Consider the following 24114-nt stretch of genomic DNA (forward strand, 5'->3'; position numbering starts at 1 on the left):
GGTATAGAACATTTTTTATGTAGTATCTGGGGTGTAATAGATAGATACTCAATATTTCCCTAACTGTCCTTACCCTGTTCACTTTCAGAACACATGGGAGAATTCTATTTTTTTCCCTCTTGAAAACAGACATAGCCATATGATGTTTTGTCCAAAACAATGTGAGTAGAAATTATTTGTAATAATTTCCAAGGGGTTCTATGTTACTTTAAAACCACATGGATTTCTTGACTTAAAAACTTACTGAGAAATTTCTCTCTTACCACAAATTACAAAGGATGAAGTCCTTACATTTTATAGTATATTAACGAAGAACATTTTCCCTACCTGCTACCATTTCCTTGTAATAGCAGTGTTGTCAACTATCAGGACAGGCTTATTACTCTATTTTAGTGATTAAATCACACACTCGGAGAAGTTAAGTGAGTTGCCCAAGGCTACATACATAATAAGTGTCAAGTCTCCTGATTCCTAGGCAAAACCAATCTGTGAAGGGGAAAAAAATACCACACTGACAGTAAACAGTTTTACAAGATAATTTATCGAGCCGTTCATTTGTTTTCGTGTTTTGTATATGATATCCCACATTCTGTTTCCCCCCACACTGGATACTGGCTCCCACTACACACACACACACACACACACACACACACACACACACACACTCTTCTCCAGACTCTGAATTCTCTTGCCTCAGAAAGTATTTTGAGTGTGAGGCAATAAAAAGGCAAAGGTAGCCTCCAACAGTTTTCTTCCTCACCTTAGCCAGGATTATGCTAATAGAAAGAGGAGACTTCCATTAGAAACAGAAGGGGCTAAATCATCCTCCACATTGGGAAAGTGAAAGTCAAGGATCTCATGAGTGGTGGGAGGAAGAGGTGCTCCCTAGCAGTCCTCAGCAGGGAATGGCTGTGCAGGGCATCTAGGAAGGAAGAACTCTGAGCACTTGGGCTTTGGATCTAGGCAAAGACCCCATAAAGATCCCCTTTGCCTGCTTGCAGTGACACAGTCCACCTTCAAAGAGCTACCTGGGCTTGGATGGTGAGGATGCCATAGTGCTCAGAAATTTCAAAATCAGGAGGGTCTAAGCATTGTCTAAGTATCACATAAGCCTCTTGGAATCTTATGTAACCTTAGGGAATGAGAAAGAGCTTCAGTGAAGCTCTCTATGAAATAGAGACCCAGAATCAGATGAGTTAGATTTAAATAAACTAAAATAATTTGACATTTCTTGCTGAGTGTATGAACTACATACAAACAGGCCAAAATCTTTCTAAAAACATATACTTAACTCCCAATTTCAAGCCTATGACATTTTCCTGACTATTCCTAAAGGACTGACTTCTCCAAATCCACTAATGTCAGCCTTTCTCCATTAACTGCTAGAAAATCCAATTATCGGCCTCCGTCAATGAGAAACAAGATATGCTATGAAGACACACAATTAGCTTTCCCAGATCAGACATTCAAACCCTGCATGAGGAGTGAGTTAAAGCTCCATAAAGTAGTAACAGGTACATTACCATCTACTTACCTCAAAGGGTCTCAACTTCCTGTTTTATAAGCTAATAGGATCATCGGACTGGTTATTTACTTGTACTTCAACTTGGCAATGCTCAGGTTGTCATAAATAAGCCAGCAAGTAATCAAAATTGAAAAACCAAGAGTGAACTAAGGTGCATAAGCACAGGCTTTGAGTTTAGGTAGGTCTGGGCTGACCTCAGGATTCTGCCACTTATTAGCTGTGTGCAGTTAAACAGATCACATAACTTCTCTGAACCATAATTTACTCAATATTCTTTCCCCAAAATAGGAACAAAATGCTTGCCCTACTTTTTGTCCAGGATTTATAAGAGGCCATAATAGATGTGAAAACACTTTGTAAGTCATAAAATGATATATAAATATTAGGAATTGCTACAGTTTTTATTCCATGACAACAGAAAAAGGAAGAAGAAGATAGAGATGAGTAAAAGGAGGAGAAAGAGAAGAATTAGTGTTGACATTTATGGAGCGTCCACCATGTGTTAGGCATTTGATACATTACCTTATGTGATCTTCACAACCATTCTATAAGATAGTTTATTATTCTACATATTTTAAAATGAGAAAACTGGATTTTAGAAAGGCTCAGTGCTAATTTTATGTATCATCTTGGCTGAGCTACAGTGCTGAAATATGTGATCAAACATTATTCTGGATGTTTCCATGCGGATGTTTGGGATGAGATTAACCTTTAAATCAGTGCATTCTGAGGAAAACGGATTACCCTCCATAATGTAGGTAGGTCTCACACTATCAGCTGAAAGCCTAAGCAGAACAAAAGACTGACCTACCCCAAGCAAGAAGAAATTCAGCTAAAAGACAACCTTCTGACTTGAACTGCAATATCAACAAAGATTTTTCCTAGGTTTTTAACCTGATGGCCTTCGTAAAACTTCAGTATCAGCTCTTCTCTGAGTTTTAAGCTTGCCAGCCCATCCTGCAGATTTTGGATTTACCAGCCTCCATAATTTCATGAGTCAATTCCTTAAAAATCTCAATATTTCAACAATATTTCAATCTCTCTCTCTCTCTCTCTCTCTCTCTCTCTCTCTCTCTCTGTCTCTCTCTCCCACACGTGTGTGTGCGTGCGTGCGCGCGCGCGCGCGCATATATATCCTATTGGTTCCGTTCTTTTCTGGAGAATCTTGAGTAATACAGTAAGTAACTTCAAACAAGGTCACTCAAGTAGTAAATGGTAAAACTAGAACTCACAACAAAATCTGTCTGTTTCCAAATTTAACACTCCACTACCTATACAATTTCCCATAAAGTATCTTTAGGCATTAATATATTAAAAATGAAATCTCCATTTACATAACATTGTAAAACTGTTTCAATATCTCTTTGATAAGTGAAATTGACAAGTGAATTGGCCATTTCTTTCTTATGTTGGCATACTCTTCAGGAATAATTATGAAAATTAATAAAAATTAAAAACTGTCTAATTTAAGTTTACTGTACAGGAAAGTTTTTTATTTTTTTATTAAAAATTAATTTAAATATTTATTTCCAGCATGCAAAAAATAGTCCAAATGGAAACTGCATATTATACAAATACATATGCCCCTTGATAGATAAAGAAAATGTGGTACAGATATATAAAGGAATGTTACTCAGCCATAAGATGAAATACTGCCATTTGCAATAATATGGATGGATCTTGAGATTATCATGCTAAGTGAATAAGTCAGGCAGAAAAGGCGATTTCACATCTATCTGGGACATAAAACTAACAAGACAAACAAACAAGACAAATGAAAACTCATAGACACAGAACAAACAAACAAGACAAACGAAAACTCATAAACACAGAACACAGTTTAGTGGTTACCAGAAGGAAAGGGGTAGATAAGAGTAAAGGGGGTCAAATACACAATGACAGAAGGAGATTTGACTTTGGGTGGTCAACACACAATTCAATAAACAGATGATATATTATCAAATTGTACACTCAAAACCTATATAATTTTATTAACCAATGTTACCCCAATAAATTTAATTTTAAAAAAGCTAACCATTGTAAGAAAAGGAAAAAAATTCTGGTTCCTGCCCTCAAGGAACTTACACTTGCAGACAACAAATCTATATTACATAACAGAAATATCAATAAGGTTGTAATGGGAAATTAAAAGAGAGAAAAGTCATATACAGCTGGTAGATCATAAAAAACTTCACAGAAGAGTAACTTTGGGTGTGGACCTTAAGGATAGGTCTGATTTCAATAGAAATGTGGAAAAGAATTCCCAAATAAAGAGACTATCATGATCAAAATCAAAATAATACAGATTTGGTATTGGGTAATAGGAAGAAAATGAAAATGCATATATGAGAAGGATCATATAGGTAATGTATTCTCAACAGGGGTAATATCTGGAGAGGCAAAGAAACTTTAGATATTACAATGATTTGTGACTCTTTGAGGGGCCACAGCATATAAAAAGATATGTATTATATCTGTAGCATTAAAATTTTGTGACAGTGGGAGGTAATTAGAAAAATAAAATGTCTGAAAGGTTTCTTAGCAGAGTGATAATGAAAAAGAGGTTAAGAAAATTTGAATTAGAATACCTGGATTTAATGAGTGATTGGGTAGAGTGGCAAAGAAAGGCTTAAAGCGACTCTGGATGACAAACTATTGAAATTTTTTAAATTTTTTAAATTAAAAAAGAAGTCGAAGGGCTCTTCTGGTTTGAAGTTAGAACATGAGAAGTTTGGTTTTGGGGGGTGTCCACTTTAAAATACAATAGAACATCTAGCTAGAGATATAATCGGTTAGATTAAGATAAAGGATTGGTGAATTGAAAAGAGTTCAAAACTGATGATACTTTCCAAGACAGTGCTAGTCAAAATATAATCTATAAATTGATGCTGGCTTGAAAGTTGTTTATCATAGATCTGCTATTAAAATAGGTGCAGTATGATACTTTAATAACTACTTGCCATTCAAACTCACAGTTGGTGTTCTTATCTAGTTAAACAGGATATAAACCGTTTGGATGTTGACAAATTCATGTGGTGAATTGCATGTGGCATGAGCAAAACCATACACAGAACCATCACATCAGAATTTTTTTTTAAATTCTTAACCACACATAGTTTTGCAAAGCACTGTACCAGTACATTGACTATGTGCCAATAATCATATAAAGATAATGACTTAATAAAAGTATATTCCACACTTTCTAAGAGGGCAGGGATACTAGTAAAGTGGCTAACAAAGAGTAACTACTCAAGAAATCAAGCATTTTAAATTTTTAAGCAATCTTTTACTGAGTGTACATAAATGCATTTTTACTGGAATAGAAGTCACAGTCATTTTCATCAGATTCTCAAAAATGCTTGTAACCTAGGAAAGGCTAATAACCACTGCTGTACAAATTACTACTATTATCTCTGTTCCCACAGTATCTGCCACAGACTTGTTCATTCATCCTTTTGACAAATGATTATTGAATGCCTACTATGTCAGGCTCTGGTGATACAGCAAATAGACAAAGTCACTACTTTTATTGAAGGGGAAGCAGATAAATAAGTAAATAAACAGAGAATAAAAACGGAATGACATGATAGAGTGATTAGGTGGCTACTTTAGACTACCTAATCAGAGAAGGTTTCTGAGGAAGCAATATGTAAGCTGAGATCTGAATGTCAAGATGTAAAGACGTTGGGTGAGTATCCCAGGAAGAAAAAAATGGCCGGATCAAACAGCTTAAAACAGAAACAAATCTGGTCTGCTCTATGAACAGGCAAAATGTCACTGTGGCTAAAGCATTATTGAGAAGAGTGAGAATGGCAAAAGATGAAGTCAGAAAAAGTAGCCAAGGACTAAATCATGTACCACTGTAGTCAGGATAAGGAATCTGGATTTTATTCTAACATTGATGGGAGACAATGCAATAATTTAAATAGGACAGAAATAGGACCCAAATTGAGTTTTAAAAGGATCACTTTAGATGCTGTGTTGAAAATGGATAATGGGAGGAGGGGAATGAATGGAAAAAAGCAAAAGAAACAGTAGTTTCTAATGACAGATGTTAGTAGTTTGAATGAAGGGGGAAGATAGAAAGAAATTAATGGATTCAGGATATTTAATAATAATAATTCTCAATGGATGGATGGATGGATGGATGGTGAATCATTATATGTATATTCTCAATGGATGGATGGTGAATCATTATATGTATATTCCAATAATAATAATTCTCAATGGATGGATGGATGGATGGATGGATGGATGGTGAATCATTATATGTATATTCAAGAATTATAAAGATTAAACATGGGTGAGCTGAATCTTAGAGAATGCCTTAAGTGTCATGTGTGGATGAAAGCAAGACAGGTCAGTCAGATGTGGGGGCAGAGGATAAGGATGGTATAGTCAATGCTGCCAGGGGATAAGAGTTCCAAAAAGTAAGAGTAATCATTAGAAATGTCCTATGGGGCAGAGTAATCAAGAGCTAAAATAAGACCACTAAATTACATGATTAAATCCCTGGCAATCTTTCAGAAAACTATCTTGCTAGAGTAGTGAGGACACAAACCAGACTATAAGGAAAAAGATGAAATGAATAGGTATACAGGGACATTTCTATTTTTACTGGCAGTCTAAAATCATCTTGTATATAATTTATCTTACATTGATGATAAACAACAGATATCTTAAAGGTTACGTATTTAAATTTTGTTGTTTACTTTTATATTTTCTGCCTCCTCCCTTTGTCAGTTTGTCAACTTTGATTTCTCACCAAAGAGCATTCCTATCCCCTCAGGCTCCACCGCGTCCACGGATTTCCTATGCTGAAAACCCATATTATCAAGATAGTTAGAACTTATGTCTAAATAAGAAATAAATTCTAAGTATCTCCTCTGAGGAGTAAGGTGCATGAACTTTAGTGCATGTATTTTATAATAACTATTCTGGCTAGTCAAAGGTTTCTCCCCTCCCACCCAAGTTCTCAGTCACACTCTCAAAAAATAAGGTTGCTGGATAAGTGTTTGTTTTCTATAAATCAATATGCCCATGCTAAATTCCTCAACCTTGCATCCTATAATTTGAGGTCAATAGTTATAAAAATACAATACGTGAATGTATAACTAATTTCATCTAGTAAAGTTCTAGTCTTCTCATACATTCTTTCGACATTATTTATTGAGCACCTATCATATGCTAGGCATTGTTCTGGGCACCAGAAGGAAAAAAAAAACTTTATAGAGTTTATATTCTATTGGAAGACACAGACAATAAATAAAAACAAGTAAATAAGTAAATTTTATAATATGTTAGATAGCAGTAATTGCTAAAAAGAGAAAATAAAGCACATAGGGGATTAGGAAATGAGGGGGAAAAGAGTTGAAATTTTATACAGGGTAGCTAATATAGACCTCACTGAGAAGATATTTGAATAAAGAACTGAAGTAAAGGAGAAAACCATGCTATCTGGAAGAACATTCCAGGAAGAATATTAAGGTACAGTTCCTGTATTATCTCCTCTATAAAATATTCCTCAGTGGCCTCCCACACTCACCCCACTCCATTCCACCCCATCCATACACAAAAAAAATGAATTACTTCCCTCCCTGGGGTTCCTTGACATTTTAGAACTGACCACTGACTATCTGCTAGGCTTTTGGTAATTCTAATCCACACAACAACCCTGCAGGGTAAATACTGTTATACCTATTTTAAAGATGTACTCAGGCTCCATGTTTAAATGACCTGCTCAAGGTAAGCATTAATGAATGGCAGAGCTAAGATTTAATGCTTTCTGTTCTGTAGAACTATCTAACTACAATGCTTCATGCTTCTTATTTTCTGTAGCAAGCAAAAAAAAGCGGGGGCGGAGGATGGGGGAGGATGACATTTTCACTTATTCAAAAGCTCAGCCCTATCTGAAAGAAAGCTCAGCCCTATCTGAAAGAAAAAAAAAAAAATTTAAACAATAATTTCCCAAAATAAAGTGTAAACTCAAAGAGTAAAGTGACATCATATGGGTACATTCTCAAAACCAAACAATATCTAATGACTTCAGCGTAGGCCACAGGATACAAACTCAGCAGAGGGCCAAAAATATTCTGTCACAACATTATGACATTTCTACATAATTATGGTTTGTTTTTAAATTTTTTGTATAAACCAGACTCCCCCCCAAAAAAAATCTGGGCAGCCCTTCAGTCTGCACACATAAGCTCTATTTTAAAATGTAAAAATCTGGTCAAGAGCACAACTCATTTACCAACATAAAACAACTGAGCATGACCTAGCATAAAACAACTGAGCATGACCTAGCTCAGGAAATTACTAGATCAGCAATGACTTAAGCCATTAGTGTTAACTCTGACCATTAAAACAGAGCTTCCATTAAGGTTCAGCAAAACATGCCCAACTACTATGGTCCTGAGCTATGAGAAGCAGCAAGTGGTAAATTGAAGATCTAGCCCCACCATTTATAGGAAACTCAAGGAATCACTGAGCAACATTTCTTGCCTTCAACATTGAGGCATGAATCAATCAGGGATGAGTCAATAAAAGAGCCCATGCCAGGTAATTCAATAAAAAGAAGGTATTACAGGAAACTTGTTATAGAAATGTTGGACGAGCTGAAAGGACAAACAGGTGAGAGTGGGGCAACACAGAGATTAACAGCAGTAGGAATTCTCAACACTCATAGAGGAGCAAAGGCAGGAGTCAGCAATATCCTGGGAGCCAGGGCAATCCAACAAAGTCAGGATCACAAGGAAGGGGCTGTCTGGCAAAACCATGAAGGAGACATAGCCACTGCTGGAGATGCTGCCCAAAACAAAAAGGAGTAAAACTACCCAGGCTTCTTGCTTCTTCCTGCCTTTCAATCTCCTGCTAGTGCCTCCTATTAGCTGAACCTAGCCGGAATCCAGATATAATTAGACACTGGGAAGCATAATTTTCAGGAGGTTAGTCCCCTGCAATATAAAGAATGGAGAATGAAACTAGCTGCAAACAGATGACCTGCACAACATATTCTCATACCTTCAGAAGGCAAATCTATTTGAAAGCTATATGACAACCCACAATTTGTATGGATTTTTCAATACTTAGAGTATACTATCAAAGTATGACTATTTTATGGAGACTGAAGAGTAAAAACACAGACAACATTCTCGTTTTGCTAATTAATGTAATTTTAAAATTTTTATAAGTAGGAAGCAGTAGTAATAAATTAAAAGCAAATTCTAATTGAAAATGTACCTTTTGGTTATCACTTGAAAAACTATTTATGTCTTAGATCTTAAACTAATATATACTTATACTGTAATCATGCAAGTAGTACCTTAAATCTTTATTGGATAGAGGAGGGCTATAACCAAACTCAATCAACCATAATTAAGTGATACATTCCTCTTTTTGCTGCAATGTCACTTTTAAAATATAGGAAGTTTGTTCACGTGTACTGGAAGTTTCCTTCAAAGCAGCGTGTCAGTTGATTTGAATAAGCAGTTGAAGAGGTATATAAACAGGATTTCAATAAACACGGTCATATTTCTTCAACTGTTCTTTCCCAGGTCTTTAGGTTCAGGAATGTTACTGTACGAAAGGTCATCATTCTTAGGGGAAAGTTATTTGGGAATAAAATATTTTACTTCTTCTCCAAAAAGGAGGCAGAGGAAATAAGAAAGAGAAAAACATACAAGGCAATACATAACTATGTATGTTAGATATAATTCAGCAAAGAGGTCAGAATTTTTTTTAAATGAAACACAAAAGAAGTTCAGTTTGTTTCGATTATAATTCAGAAACAAAGAACAAAATTAAATTATTCACCTACAATTTAAAGCCACCAATATTTCTCTAACAGAATTTATACACTTGGTGAAATACCCCTTTATATTTCATAACTGTGCTGTTATCTCCAAAATATGCTATTTTTTTTTCTCTAAAAGAGATAATGGCCTTGTAAGGTGGCATGTTTCTGGAATAAAGTGATAGTATTAATAAGAAGGAAATTTGCATCAGATTTTATGTTAAACACATTGTTAAATAAAAACATTTGGATTATGTCCTGAGGACCACAGTGAGTCATGAAAGATTTTAAGCAATAAAGTAATATGAACAGTTGATTTGCATTTTAGCTTTGGTGGCATTGTTGAGGATGGAGCAGAAAGAAGTTGTGTCAGAATTATCAGTTGAAGTTGATTGCCAGATGTTATGCTATGTCTATTTTATATAGCATCCCTAATTTGCATAATAATTATATGATATAGTTATTTATTTTCCTAATTTTACAGATGAGTAAACTTTAAGTATATCATCAGCATGACGTAACGAGTAAAGATTATATATGACTCTAGGTCTGTCTGAAACCAAAACTTGTGTTTTTGTATTATACTTTGTTGCATCTTGTTTTGTTTTTGTTTTTTGTTTTAAGTTTATTTAGATAATACCCTCCAGATTCACCCATATTGTCATGAATGGCAAAGTATTTGTCATATATGTCATAAATGTCATAAATATTTCCTTCTTTTTATGGCTGAATAATAATCCATTGTATGTATGTACCACATTTTCTTTACCCATTTATCTGTCAAAGGACATTCAGGTTATTTCAATATCTTGGCTATTGTGAATAATGCTACAATAAAGTTAATTTCACAGAAACAGAGAATTACAATTGTCAGAAGCTGGGAGGAAGAGGAAATGAGTTGATGCAGGTCAAAGGGTACAAATTTTCAGTTATAATAAGTTCTGAGGCTCTAACGTATAACGGGTTCTCAAATCACATCGTTTCATGTTGATGAGATACCATAGGAACTTAACTCTTGTTTATATCAATTAGCCTGTGGTAAAATCGGTTTCTCTACAAGTTGTTTCATTTCAAGTCTCAGAACCTATAGACAAGTCTAGATGAAGACGTGCTGTACAGCATGGTAACCAAAGTTAATAACAAGGTATTATATATTTGAAAGTTGCTGAGAATAAATCTTAAGCATTCTCACCAGACACAAAAAAAAGTTAACTATGTTAACTATGTGAGGTGAAGGATGTATTAATTATCTTGATTTTGGTAATTATTCTAAAATATATTTATATCTATATCAAATCCTTACTTTGTACTCTTTAAATATATACAAGCATATTTGTCAATTATTCCTCATAAAGTTAAAAAACAAAGGATATCATCCATTTAGAGATCTAAAATAAGAAAAGTTTAGGTGAGACGTTAAGCTAAAAAACTGATTTCTAATGTACTTATGGGACATTTTCATACTGTGCTAAGAATGAAGATTTCTTTCAAAAGAAAATATAATATTAATTTTTAAAAATTACATAAGTAAATGTAAATTCCATTGGAGAAATTAAAAGTTTTATGTTTTCATTTCCATCATTTTGAAATAGTATGTAAATAATTGATCCATAAATTTCTTTCACTGACCCTCTTCCTTGCAACAGTAATTTAAAAAACATATTAAATCTCTCAGGATAATCAATTAATTTGAAGTATAAATTACAGTGCTCTTCTCATATTCCATACACGTATACTCATATCTATCATAAAACAATACTCAAATTGCATATGATGGTACTCAAATTGCATATGATGGCAACCAAACATAGTATTTATTTGAATTACTTATTTTATTTTTTTAAATCACTTATTTTAAACAGGTAGCATTTTTTTTTTCATTTTTCTTTATCACAAAAACTTTTCCTATTTATCTTACTACCTAAGGAGTAATTGTCAACAATATATGTCATAAATATGTCATAAATTGACCTATAATAGATAACATGTATATGGAATTGTTAAAAGTATGGCCTTTGGAGCCAGGACAGTCACAGTTTCATATTCAGCTACACTGTTTGTCAGTCATGCACTTCAAGGTAAATAGCTTTATATCCCTAAGCATCAGTTTCCTCACCTACAAAAAGAGATAAAATACCTCAGAAGGTTTTTGTGAGTATTAAATGAGATAAACTATATACATTATTTATCACAGTGTCTGGCAAACAATAAGCAATTAAGCGATAATTTTATTGGCTTCTCTCCCTAATATTTTTGTTGTTGTTAACGTTAAACTTTCATTTAAAATGTAAAAATATTTTATTAATCTTAAAATCTCTTTATGAAGACTATCCTCTCTCATTTATTCATATATTTATTGAGCTCTTGATAGTACACTAGGTGCTGGAGAACAAAAATTAATAAGAAACCACCCCAGACTTCACAGAACTTTTAATGATAAAGGAAAAGTAAGACAATTAAATGACTGCAATGCAATAAGGGTTATCACAGAAGAGCCTAAAAGGTACCTGTAAATAGAGAGATAAAGACAGCCAAACCCGCCCAAGATGTACTGTTTCTCAGAAGAAGAAATGCTGGACTGAATCAAAATTAACATTTTACCAGGGAGAGAAAGGGATCTGGAGCACAGAGAAAACAGCATCTGCAAAGTATGAAGGCTTGAGAGAAGCTGGTGGATTAGAGAAGAGCAAACAATTTTTTTTTTTTTTAACGCCTACAGCATCTAGTATACCTACGTGGTCTTCCATCCAAGTACTAACCAGGTCCGACCCTGCTTAGCTTCCAAGATCAGATGAGATCAAGCACGTTCAGGGTGGCATGGCTGTACGAAGAGCAAACAATTAAATATAGCTTTTTCACAAAGCTATCAGAAAGTTAATCTTTCCCCATCTTTTTGTTGCTCAAGTTACTTCATTCAAAAAATAAATACGCTATTAATTTAGTGCCTAACTTTGTAAGCTTTCTGCTCAGTTCTGTGGGAGAGCAGGGATTAATCAGACTCAGATTCTGTCTTAAAGTAGGATATAGTCTAATAGAAGAGAACAAAAGAAGTTTTTTAAAAAAATTATAAAAAGTGTCACATGTCTCTAAAGAGATAAAATTAGAGCGGTGTGGCTATTTTCCCAAGGGAAATAATATTTACAGAGAGGGGTATAGGGGAAAAACAGATTAAGGATTCATAGGAGAGTTCATATTTGACCTGCAGACCTTATTTCTCCTAAGGAAAAAATTAATTATCCGTCAGCTCAAGGCTGGGCAATGTGCTAGGCACTTTACATATTACACAACTCTGAAAGAAAAAAATACTTATGGAGGCTTATCTGAAAGCAATATACTTCATCCACATGAACTAATACTCCCCATTCATTCACTGATCTATTAATCACTTTACTCCTTCTCAGCAGTCCGGATGCACCTACAGAATCCTTCTCAACAAAGCATACCAGGCAACCACAGCCAATAGCTCAGAGTTAGCACGTAAGAGAAAAGCCCTCACACTTCACTATTTTAAATCTGAAACAAATTCTTGAATTAGATAAAATGAAAGTTGCATATGTCAAATGAATTGTTTCAAGTGGTAAGTGAACTGCTTTAACAAAAATGCCCATTAGCATTACATTGAAGGATGTTACAAAATACACCCCTATGAAATATATTGCTGTAAAAACTACAGGGATATTGTTGAGGATGCTGTTCATCACATTTCAGAGTATGCTTTAGGAAGCCCAATAGGGAGAATTTCTGTTAGATTTCAGTACCTGTTTATTTTTATCTCATGGACATTGTTTTTCTCTTGGAACTGGCTGCCAGAAAACTCATAGTTAAATTTGTAATCTACCTATATCAAATTTATGGATCTCACAGCATGCATTTTATGTATTCATACAGCTAAATTTTCTTCTGCTATTTCTCCTTTCTGAAATTTCCTCATTATCTATTTTTTAAATAGTATTTTATAAATATTTTGGTGAAATGGCTGAATTTTTTAAGCAATTAAAATATTTTTTTTAATTTTTCTTTAATGAAGATATAAGATAGGCATCATTCACCATTAAAAGATGAAAAAACCATGGCTCTGTTTTCAATTCAGAATTTGAACTGCAGTCTGACTCCAGAGGATGTCACTTAACCACTCTACTATATTGCAAGACTTATGTACTGCTTGTACAGATCCAGTTGACATAAATAATCATTTATACATTTGGGGGGAAATATGAATTATCATTTGGTTACTTTGTGGGTAGATTGGGCAATTTATGTACCAAACTTTTCAGAAAGGAATGGAAAAAGATAAGTATAGTTAAGGAAAAGATGTTCTAGGAAAGGAATCTGGATTATTTCATACTATAGGTAAACCAAAACAACACATAATCTTTAAAATGAGGATAATTCCTACTCTCACAGAGTTATTTGTGTAAACAGCCTCCATGTCTTTGCTTGAGGTATAAAGAATTCAAAAGGCATTTTCTAGGCACCAAGTATATCCTGGACTACACAACAGTAGTTGATTCAAAGAAAGAAGACATTGTTCCTAATGATGTGGACAGTGTTCATATTTGACAAGAAGGACACTATAATACTGTGCTATGGGTTGAATTATGTCTCCCCAAAATTCATATGTTGAAGTCCTAACTGCCAGTACCTCAGAATGTGACCTGACTAGGATATAGGATCTTTACAGAGGTAATCAAGTTAAAATAAGGTCATTAGAGTGGGCCCTAAACTCAATATGACAAGTGTTCTTATTTTTAAAAAAGGTGGGGGGAGATATTTAGAGACAGATGTGCACAGAGAGAACCCGATGTGACAATGAAGGCAGAGATTAAGGTGATGTTCTACAAACAAAGAAACAACAAAGATTTCTAGCCAAACACCAGAAGCTAAAAAAGAGGCATGGTACAGACTCTTCCTCAAACACCCTTAGAATGAACCAAACCTGCCAACACTTTAATCTCACACTTCTACCCTCCAGAACTGCAAGACAATAAATTTCTGCTGTTTAAGCCACTCAGTTTATGGTTCTATGCTATGGCAGCCCTAGAAAACTAAAACAACATGGAATAAACAAAGAGCAACACCCTGCATAAACAAGTTTTCAATTGTTGATATAAACAACCAATGTTCTTAGGGTTCAGAGAACTGGCATGTCCATTCAAACACATAACACACACATACACCATACACACACACATACACACATGCATACACATTACTAAGAAACAAAAACAACTGATTATTTTTAAAATAAAAGTATCTTAAATTAAAAATTATTGTTCTCATTAATATTTTCAACATATTCTGAATATCTACTATGTGCTATTCAGAGTAAGAGGCTCAGCATATAAAGAATTTAACAAGATACAATCCCTACTAGATAGGAATTTACAATCAAGTCCTGACCTCCCCTTTTAGAATACCCAAAGCATATGTTCATTATGATGCCATATTACTTTTGTTGTCTTGTTTGTGTTCAATTGAATTTGTTCTCTCATTACTTCTTTATAGAGAAGTATCCTGTCTCACAAAGATTAAGTTCTGTGAGCATGTCATACTGAACCAGATACATGGTAGACATTCAAAAATTAATGATTTATATAGTCAAATTATGTCCATTTTGTCCCAGAATAAATTAAATCTGGATAAGTACTTTATAAAATATAAGATACTGTACAAATATTCATTAGTATTACCATTAAACCTCTAATCATTTATAGCAACAACATAGCTTTCATTTTAAGTATTTCCAAGTTAATTCCTTCAAAATTGACTTTTCCCTGACAACTCGTTTCATTCTAGTGAGATAAATGTGTTGAATCACACTAAATGGTCAAATGAAACCAGATTCTAAAAGAACCTCACAAGACAAGCTCAAAAGCAAAGGCAGTTAATACACTCACCACTTTCAAAGCAAGCATCAAATATAAGATGTCCTTTCTTGGGCTGTCCACAGTATCCACTTGGAAACACCATATATTTGCTGACGTTCCCTCCGATGGCATCGTCATTTCCCACATCACTGCCTATTTTTTAAAAAATTGGCTCATGTTAAACAAAAATCAAAAATAACTTAGTAATATAAGTCCAATTAGATTTTTATCATTAATTTCCCTCCTCCCTCATACATTTTTTGCTAATCCAGGCAGTAAGAAATTAACTACACATTATGGTAGAATACAAAGAAAATGCATTTTGAAATCAGAAAGATATGGGATCAAATCTCATCTGTACTACATACTAATTCTCTGTGATGCAAAGCAATCAATTTAATCCCTTTAAGCCTCAGTTTCTCTCATCCATAAAAAAGAGAATAGCAAAATCCATCTTTCAAAATCGTGCTATGAGAATTAGATATGAAAAAAATCTAGAATGACTACTGAAATCCACAAGATGTTCATTAAATTGTATCAATTATTTAATAATAATGGTAATATATTTAATTTGTCACAAATATATAGTAAATCATTTTGAATAAAGCAATAATTCTATAACTAGCATAACTACTAATGTCCTACCAGAAATGATTTGAGAACCAATGAATTAGCACAAAAGTTATATTTCCTAACAGGAGCTTTAATTTTTAAAAGATTTATGTTTCATTTCCACATAGGATGTAGAAACCTAGAAAGATTATTCCTTCCACCTTAACAAAAAATATCCCAGAGACTGCACTCATTCTGGCAGTCAGATGGGACTGGGCAAGACCGACAGGCAAACTCGACCTCTCAGTGACTACACAGTCCAGGCCAACTGTCTGGCCACAGGTGCCCCTGGATGAGGCCGCCCTGCATGCCCCAACACTTCCCATAGGTTTATCTGTTTTATTGCTTACTACAAATACTCTTGGACTTATTTATCAATTTAAAAATATACACAGGTAGTGGATGACCTTGGCCTGCATGATATCCCCTCCCAAGAGGCACCAGAACTAATACAATAGGAGACTGGCTTCAGACCACAACAGAGTACCACCCCATTAGCCCCACAAATGGCACACCCAAAGGGTGGTCTCAGCAGGCACCAGAACCTGCTGGGAGAAGCCCATTCCATGGGGTAAGCCCCCAGCAAAGCAGTTCATATGCTATGGGCAAGTCAGTCTGATGGTCAACAGCAATCAAGACTCAACTACAGCAGAAGGGCACACACAACCCAAACAAGAATATTCCTGGAGTAAGGATATACAGAAGAAGCCACCTCAAGACTGGTAGGAGGGGATAAGACACTGAATGGGCTAGTCCTACACCCATGTGTGGTGGTTAAAAATCAGGAAAAATATCTCAGCTGCAAACGTCCCCTCTGAAGAGCGAGGGGTCTCAGTTCCACACAAGGCTCCCCAGCCCAGAGTTCTAGTGCCAGGAAGTGAAATCTCTAGAACTTCTAGCACTGAAAAGCAACAGGGATTGTGGCTTACTGAAACAGAAGGCATCTGAAGTCCCAGATATTCCTCATAAAGGCCCTGCCCATGAACAGACTCACTTGCTGTAAGTTCCAGAGCTGGGGCAGCATCTGGAAAGGTGCCAGGGACAGATAGGGAGGAACTGTATTGCCTGGCTTCAAGGCAAAGGCTAGAGGGGCAGCTTTCTCCTAGACAGAAGTGCTGGCAGAATCCAGCACTTTGTTGAGTCTTCCCATCACCCAACCTGCACACACAGGTGGGCACAATATCTGAGTCTCCATCAACCTAGCTAACACTGTTTGCTCTGTCCTGGTGATTCCCTGAGAAACTCCCCACCCCAGTCCCACCCAACTTGCAGGCCTACCCAAGCCACTTTCAGTGGTCTTTCCATACAAATGGCCTGGCTTGGTTCATGCTGCAGACTTTCCTAAAATCTCTCAAAGGTTCACAAACCCCAAACAAGCAGCATATGGTCTCAATGTACCCTGTACCTCTTGCTAAGCAGCCCCAAGCCAGGCGCTATCGGCAGTTAACCTCAGTTCACAGCTTAGCTTCTGCCAGGCACCTCCAAGACCAGCAAAAGTAGAAATCATCTGCAGATCACTTTGTAGCTCATATAAGTGGTCCTGGGAAGCGGTTAAACTTGGTCTACAACAGTGCCCCTCCCAAAAGGCTCCAGAACCAATATACCTGGCGGCCAGCTTCAGAAGACACTAGTGCTGGCGGCCAGCTTCAGAAGACACTAGTGCATCACCCAACCATCTTCACAAATAACACACAAAGGGAGGACTCGGCAGGCAACATGATAAAGTGAATCCTGCTCCAAAGGGTCAGCCCCTGCACAACAGCATCTCTACTATAGTCATGGCCAGTCCTCACAACCAATTAGCCTGAGGGTAAATCCCTCCCATTGACATGCCAACAGCAATCAAGTCTCAACTACAACAGGAGAGCACACACAAGAAACACTCCTGGAGTACCCAGCTCAGATGATCAAGAGAGAGTGCGCCCCTGGACTCCACAGAACACCTACTTCATAACGCCACTTTACCAAGACTGAGAGATGTAGCAGGTCTACCTAATACATAGAAACAAACATAGAGAGGCAGCCAAAAAGAGAATACAGAAAAACATGGCCCAAATGAAAGAACAAAATAAAACTTCAGAAAAAGAACTAAATAAAATGGAAGCAAGCAATCTACCAGAGACAGAGTTCAAAACACTGGTTAGAAGGATGCTCAAAGAACTCTGTGAGAACTTCAACAAAGAGATACCAAGTATAAAAAAAGGACACAGAACTCATTTAAAAAGTCAGAAATGAAAAATGCAATAACTGAAATGAAGAATACATTACAGGGAAACGACATCAGATGAGATGAGTCAGAGTTTTGAATCAGTGATTTGAAAGATAAGGTAACAGAAAACAATCAATAAGAACAGCAAAAAGAAAAAAATTTTTTAATGAGGATAATTTTAGGGACCTCTGTGACAACATCATGTATGCCAACATTCACATTGTAGGGATACCAGAATGAAAAAAGAGAGCAAGGAACTGAGACTCTATTTGAAGAAATAAGGACTGAAAATTTCCCTAACCTGGCAAAGGAAATAGACATACAAGCCCAGGAAGCACAGAGAGTCCCACGTCATAATTAAAATGCCAAAGGTTAAAGACAAAGAGAGAATCTTAAAAGCAGCAAGAAAAAGGCAGCTAGTTACCTACAAGAAAGCTCCCATAAGACTGATCTCTCAAGAGAAACTCTGCAGGCCAGAAGAGATTGGCATGAAACATTCAAAGTGATACAAAGTAAGGACCTACAACCAAGACTACTCTACCCAGCACAGCTATCATTTAAAGGAGAGATAAAGAGCTTCCCAGACAAGAAAGAGCTAAAAGAGTTCATCACCATCAAATAAGTATTATAAGAAATGTTAAAGAGACTTCTTTAAGAAGGAAAAAAAGAACATAAATATGAATAATAAAATGGCAATATCTATGTACTTATCAATAATCACTTTATATGTAAATGAATGGGTTGGAAAACAAGATTTATTCATGTGCTGTCTACAGGAGGCCCACTTCATATCGAAAGACACAATTGATATTTTTAGAACATTTCACCCAAAAGCAGCAAAATATATATTCCTTTTAAGAGCACATGGTCCAAGATAGACCACATGTTAGGCCACAAAACAAACCTCAATAAATTTAAGAGGATTGTGTATCTTCTCCCACCACAATAGCATGAAACTAGAAATCAATTACAAGAAAAAAACTGAAAAATACACAAACATATGGAAGCTAAATAACATGCTACTAAACAAAAAATGGGTTAACAATGAGCTCAAGGAAGAAACTGAAAGATACATCAAATGAAAATGAAAACACAGCAATCCAAAATCTACAGGACACAGAGCAGTCTTAAGAGGGAAATTTGTAGCAATACAGGCCTACTTCAAAAAACAAGAAAAATCTCAAATAAACAATCTAACATTACACCTTAAGGAACTAGAAAAACAAAAGCAAACAAAGCCCAAAGTGAGGAGAAGGAAATAATAAAAATCAGAGCAGAAATAAATGAAATAGAGTTTTAAAAAGCAATAAAAATATTAATAAAACCAAGAGCTGGTTCTTTAAAGGATAAATGAAATTAATAAACCTTTAACCAGATTCATCAGGAAAAACAATGAGAGAAGGCCCAAATAAATAAAATCAGAACTGAAAGAGAAGTAACTGACACCACAGAAATACAAAGGACTGTAAGAAAATACTGCAAACAATTATATGCCAACAAATTGGACAACTTAGAAGAAATGGATACATTCCTAGAAACATACAATCTTCCAAGACTGAATCAACAAGAAACAGAAAATCTGAACTGACCCATTACTACTAATAAAATCAAATCTGTAACCAAAACTCCCAACACACAAAATTTCTGCACCACATGGCTTCACAGGTGAATTTTACCAAATTTTCAAAGAAGAATTAACACCTATCCTTCACAAACTATTCCAAAAACATTCAAGAGTATGAAAAGCACCCAAGCTCATTCTACAACAGCACGATTACCCTGATTCCAAAACCAGACAAAAACATTACAAAAAAGAAAATTATAGACCAATATCCCTGATGAATATAGATGCAAAAATCCTCAACAAAATATTAGCACACTAAACTTAGCAATACATTAAATATTGGGGTTTTTTTGTTTATCTGTTGAGAGCATAGGAAATAAGATATATTTTAAATTTATCAAAAGAACAAATAGTATTTTTACATTTGCAGTTTACTAAGATAAACAGTTGTGACATAATTAGAGACCAGATAGTAAAAGAAAGCAAAACACCACAAAAGATGCATATACTGACATAAAGACAGAAAGAGGGGGCAGGGAGGACTACAGCCTATAATGTTAATGCAATATAAATGGTTGATCATTTAAATACATAAGGCTGGAAATGAGAAGTTATTATTATCAAAGAAATCATATCTCGATTACATTACACATGTACATAAAACCATTCAAAATGGCGTTTACAGTAATACAAAATCATCTAAGGTGACACAGAATAATGGAATAATTATTGCTCTGGAATAAGAACTTGTAATTTCTTGACTGTGCATTTTAAAGTTCAGCACATAGCTGTTTCACCCAAATTTTGAAATCAAATTCTTTACTCTAATTTTAAAATACCTCCACATTTAGCTAAGGCAGCATGAATTAATATCAAAATTTGGATTTCAAAGTCACATAGATCTGAGGTTGAATCCACCTAACTCAGATATATATATAATGTAACCTTTTTTAAAGAAATTTAACCTAACTTCTTTGAGCCTGTTTGCTTATTTTGTTCTGAAGGTTACAGAAAATATATGTAAATCACTTAGAATATATTATTTACTCAATAAGTAGTTGGTTATTATTATTATCATCATCATTATCATTATCATCATCATTATTAAGACACCTGTATCTGGAAATTTATTTAACAAAAAGAATAAAAGATTCAATTATATAAAGTATAAGAGAGGATTCAGAAAAGGAAGGGAACAATTTAAATTGACATTCATAAAGAACGTCTTAGTGAAAGTATTTTATTTCAAGTAAACACTGAATACTGTTATATCCAGTTAAATTATACACTATAAAACACCATTATTATAGTGTGTAAAATATTTGTTTCCAAACACAGAGACAGAGTTACACATTGAATTTTTTCAGTTTAAGGAAGTTAGAGACAAAAGAGAAAATAAAACAACTGAGATTTATTTTTAAGGAAATAAAGATATAATCCTGTTGTTACTATTATTTACACGTTTTTAAAAATATAACATCAATAACAAATATTTAGTAATAAAATTTATGAATATATTTTGTGGAGGGAAAAACAACAAATGATATATATCTAAATATGTACCGAATGTAACAATATGATAATTATATCTTATTTTATTCTGATAAATAAGCCTGCTGAGGCATCTAGAAATAGACTTTAGGACTGCACAAAATTTTTGACATTTAAGTGCATTATGCTAATGATGGATGTGAAAAAGTCTCAATTTGTTTTATTTTCACATGGAAAACGACACAAAAATTACTAGCAATTCATATTGGTCAAATGAGGAAAAAATCTTAGTAATTAAACTGACCTTATATAAAGCACTTTTTTCTACCTCTTGGGCTAAAACACCTTGGGAGAAGTAACAAATTACCTCTATGTATATGTGACATGCAGTTAAAGGGATCTGTCAAAAGTTCCATTATAAAGCCATATTTCCAAGGCTTCATAATTTTGAGAGAAAATTTCATTGAAGATGAGACTTAACCCACAAATTCTCAGCCAAGAAAGTAAATCTAAAATTCCTAATGTAGGGTGTTTTACGAAAGAGAATCTATGGACTGGTGGGCTCTAATCTCAATCAGCTACAGCCTACTATATAGCTTCCTCCTAGCATTTTATAAAATATGTTTGTTCTCATTAGAAATATATTTACAAGACATACTGAAAGGATGCAAAAAACAAAAACTTTTTTAAAAATAATTTCTTAAATATACATATCCTATTTCTCTCTAGGCACATGTATCTATAATACAAATAAGATGTCTAGATTTGTTAAGCTACAAATCAATCACAGGATGTTTCAATTACCAAATATGTATGGAAGATCTATTTTGCACCCACCCCATTTTGTGCCCAGAACTAAGGACACTATATAAGAAAAATAAGCTATAAATCAACCTATTGTTTAATAAAAGAATAAGGACATACTAACAATTAATACACTCTCAAAAAGCTGACCATCTGGTTAAGGACTAAACTGAAAATAATAAAATATATAATGAAACAATATATTTCTGTAAGAAATGAAAATTGAATACCGACAGTATAGTTTGGTGCCATGGGGTTTGGAGAAATATGGGCCTAAGGCTAAATCCTTGCTTGGCTACTTTTTAAGTGTATGACCATGGATGAGTCCCAATTCAGCAAGCTATGGTCTTGGACCTCTCTATTTTCATCCTACAGCCTTTCAAAAGAAATAGTTGGCCCATTTTTCCCTAAAAGAGTGGTTTGCATCTAATTTCCCAACATTTTCCAGTAAATGATCTCCCACCTCTGATCTTACCAAGATTCTTCTTATATTTACTCTATTTTGTATTACAGCTAATTGCATATGCCTTAATGCTCACATTCCACTTAAACACTAACGTTCCACTTATGTGTTAATCATAGTGCAGAGAACTACATATTCTTTGATTACTATCAATAGGAACACCTGCATTTACTGTAGAACTAGAAAATGCTAGATATAAGGCAATATCAATAAATACTTTTTGAATTGAAAATTCAATTAAAAAAGAATTTCTTCTAAGTATAATTTTCTATTTTACCAAATGGGAGCAATTTTTTTAATTGCCTCCTGCGCTTGGGTATGGGGTTATTAATTCATTTAACAAAGTATTTATTTATAACTCTTATGTACCCACTATTCTATGTTCTAGTAATACAAACATAAATCTTAAAACTTCCTGTCCATTAAGGATATTAGTGGAAGAGGCAAACCAGTAATCCACTACATTATAGTATAATGTGATAAATACTAGAAATGTGAGGTAAGCTCTACAAGAATACAGGGTAGCAACATCTAAAATTTCCCCACAGAAGACTTTCTGAACCACCTTTAAAATATATATAAAAATTAGCCAGGTGAAGAAGTCTGAAAAGAAGTTCCAGGAAGGCTTTACATAGAAGAACAAGGTAGGAATGTGTAGAGGGAGACATGAACTAGTTGATACAAGGCCTTGTACAGCATGCTAAGAAGTTTAGATTTTATCCTGAAAGCAGTAAAAATCTACCCCTGAAGGATCTAAAGCTGGGCAAAGTACAATCTAGCCTTGGGGCTCAGAGCCCAGAACATTTTCACAGAGAGAAAAGAAGAAAGTTGCCTCTGTGGTGATGACTTGAGCATAACAAGTCAAGTGGTGGTAACTGAATAAGGGAGTCAGGAGGGCTAGAGGAACAAGGAGTCTGGGATGCAGATTTGGAGACCATTCTTCCACACAGATTGCACTATTTCACGAAGGCATGATGATGGATCAGCCTTTGGAGAATTTACATATGTGATCTTGTCAAGCTCTACAACTGCATTCTGGTTCCTAAATTAGACTTGTAATTCTAAATGAAATTTTAATTTACATGCTCAAAACAAAATCCTTAAAAACAACATCTGGCTGGTTTTCCTAATCTATTTCTGCCAGATTCAATATTCAAAGAGTTCCAGCACAGTATTTCCCAAACGATAGCCTATCAGAGGTCTCTGGTGGTTCTCATTAATCTCCCTCAGTATCTCGCTCAGTATCCACTCTGTGTCAGGCACTGTATTAGGTGCTGCAGATCCAGAAATGAATAAGACTTATGTTATTCTTCAAGGAGTATAGGCAGTGGAATGGAAAAGTAAACAAAAATTGTTTTACATTCTCTGATAGACATGTACACTGTACAATAGAGACTTAAAGAAAGAGGTAATAAACCCCCCATGTTGGGGAAAAGTGGGGGAAGAACCCAGAATGTTTTTCTAGAGAAAAAGTAACAAGTGACACTTGAATTGAGTCATCAGTAGGTGCCTCTCAGGCTGCCAAGGTATGAAGCTCCAATTCTGGAAAGAATAGGCTGCTCTGAAATAAAAGGCCCAGAAATTTATGAGAATAGCCTACAGATTTACATAAAAGTACGATTGTGGATAACCTTACATGTTTATTAAAACTGTAGTTTATCTCATAAACAATTGAAATTATAAATAATCTTAAGTAGTAAAACTATAACATGTACTTTGTACAATATAAAAACCCCCTCAAGTAGTAGTGGGGATAATGCATTAGAAAGGGATGAGATTATTAA

The 24114-nt window shown here is 34.8% G+C and overlaps 1 protein-coding gene and 1 pseudogene across 1 annotated transcript in view; both read right to left on the reverse strand.

Moving 5' to 3' along the window:
• Positions 1–24114, reverse strand: part of AGBL4 (AGBL carboxypeptidase 4) — a 1011660-nt gene that overhangs the window by 924294 nt on the left and 63252 nt on the right. Inside the window, exon 2 of the mRNA XM_039885641.1 lies at positions 15218–15340. Within this exon, the coding sequence (XP_039741575.1) occupies positions 15218–15340 (123 nt within the window). The remainder of the gene's footprint in view (positions 1–15217; positions 15341–24114) is intronic.
• LOC120581297 (uncharacterized) lies at positions 12031–12149 on the reverse strand (annotated as a pseudogene).

The sequence above is a fragment of the Pteropus medius genome, unplaced genomic scaffold, assembly GCF_902729225.1.
Source record: "Pteropus medius unplaced genomic scaffold, Ma_sr-lr_union100, whole genome shotgun sequence".
NCBI classification, from domain to species: Eukaryota; Metazoa; Chordata; class Mammalia; order Chiroptera; family Pteropodidae; genus Pteropus; species Pteropus medius.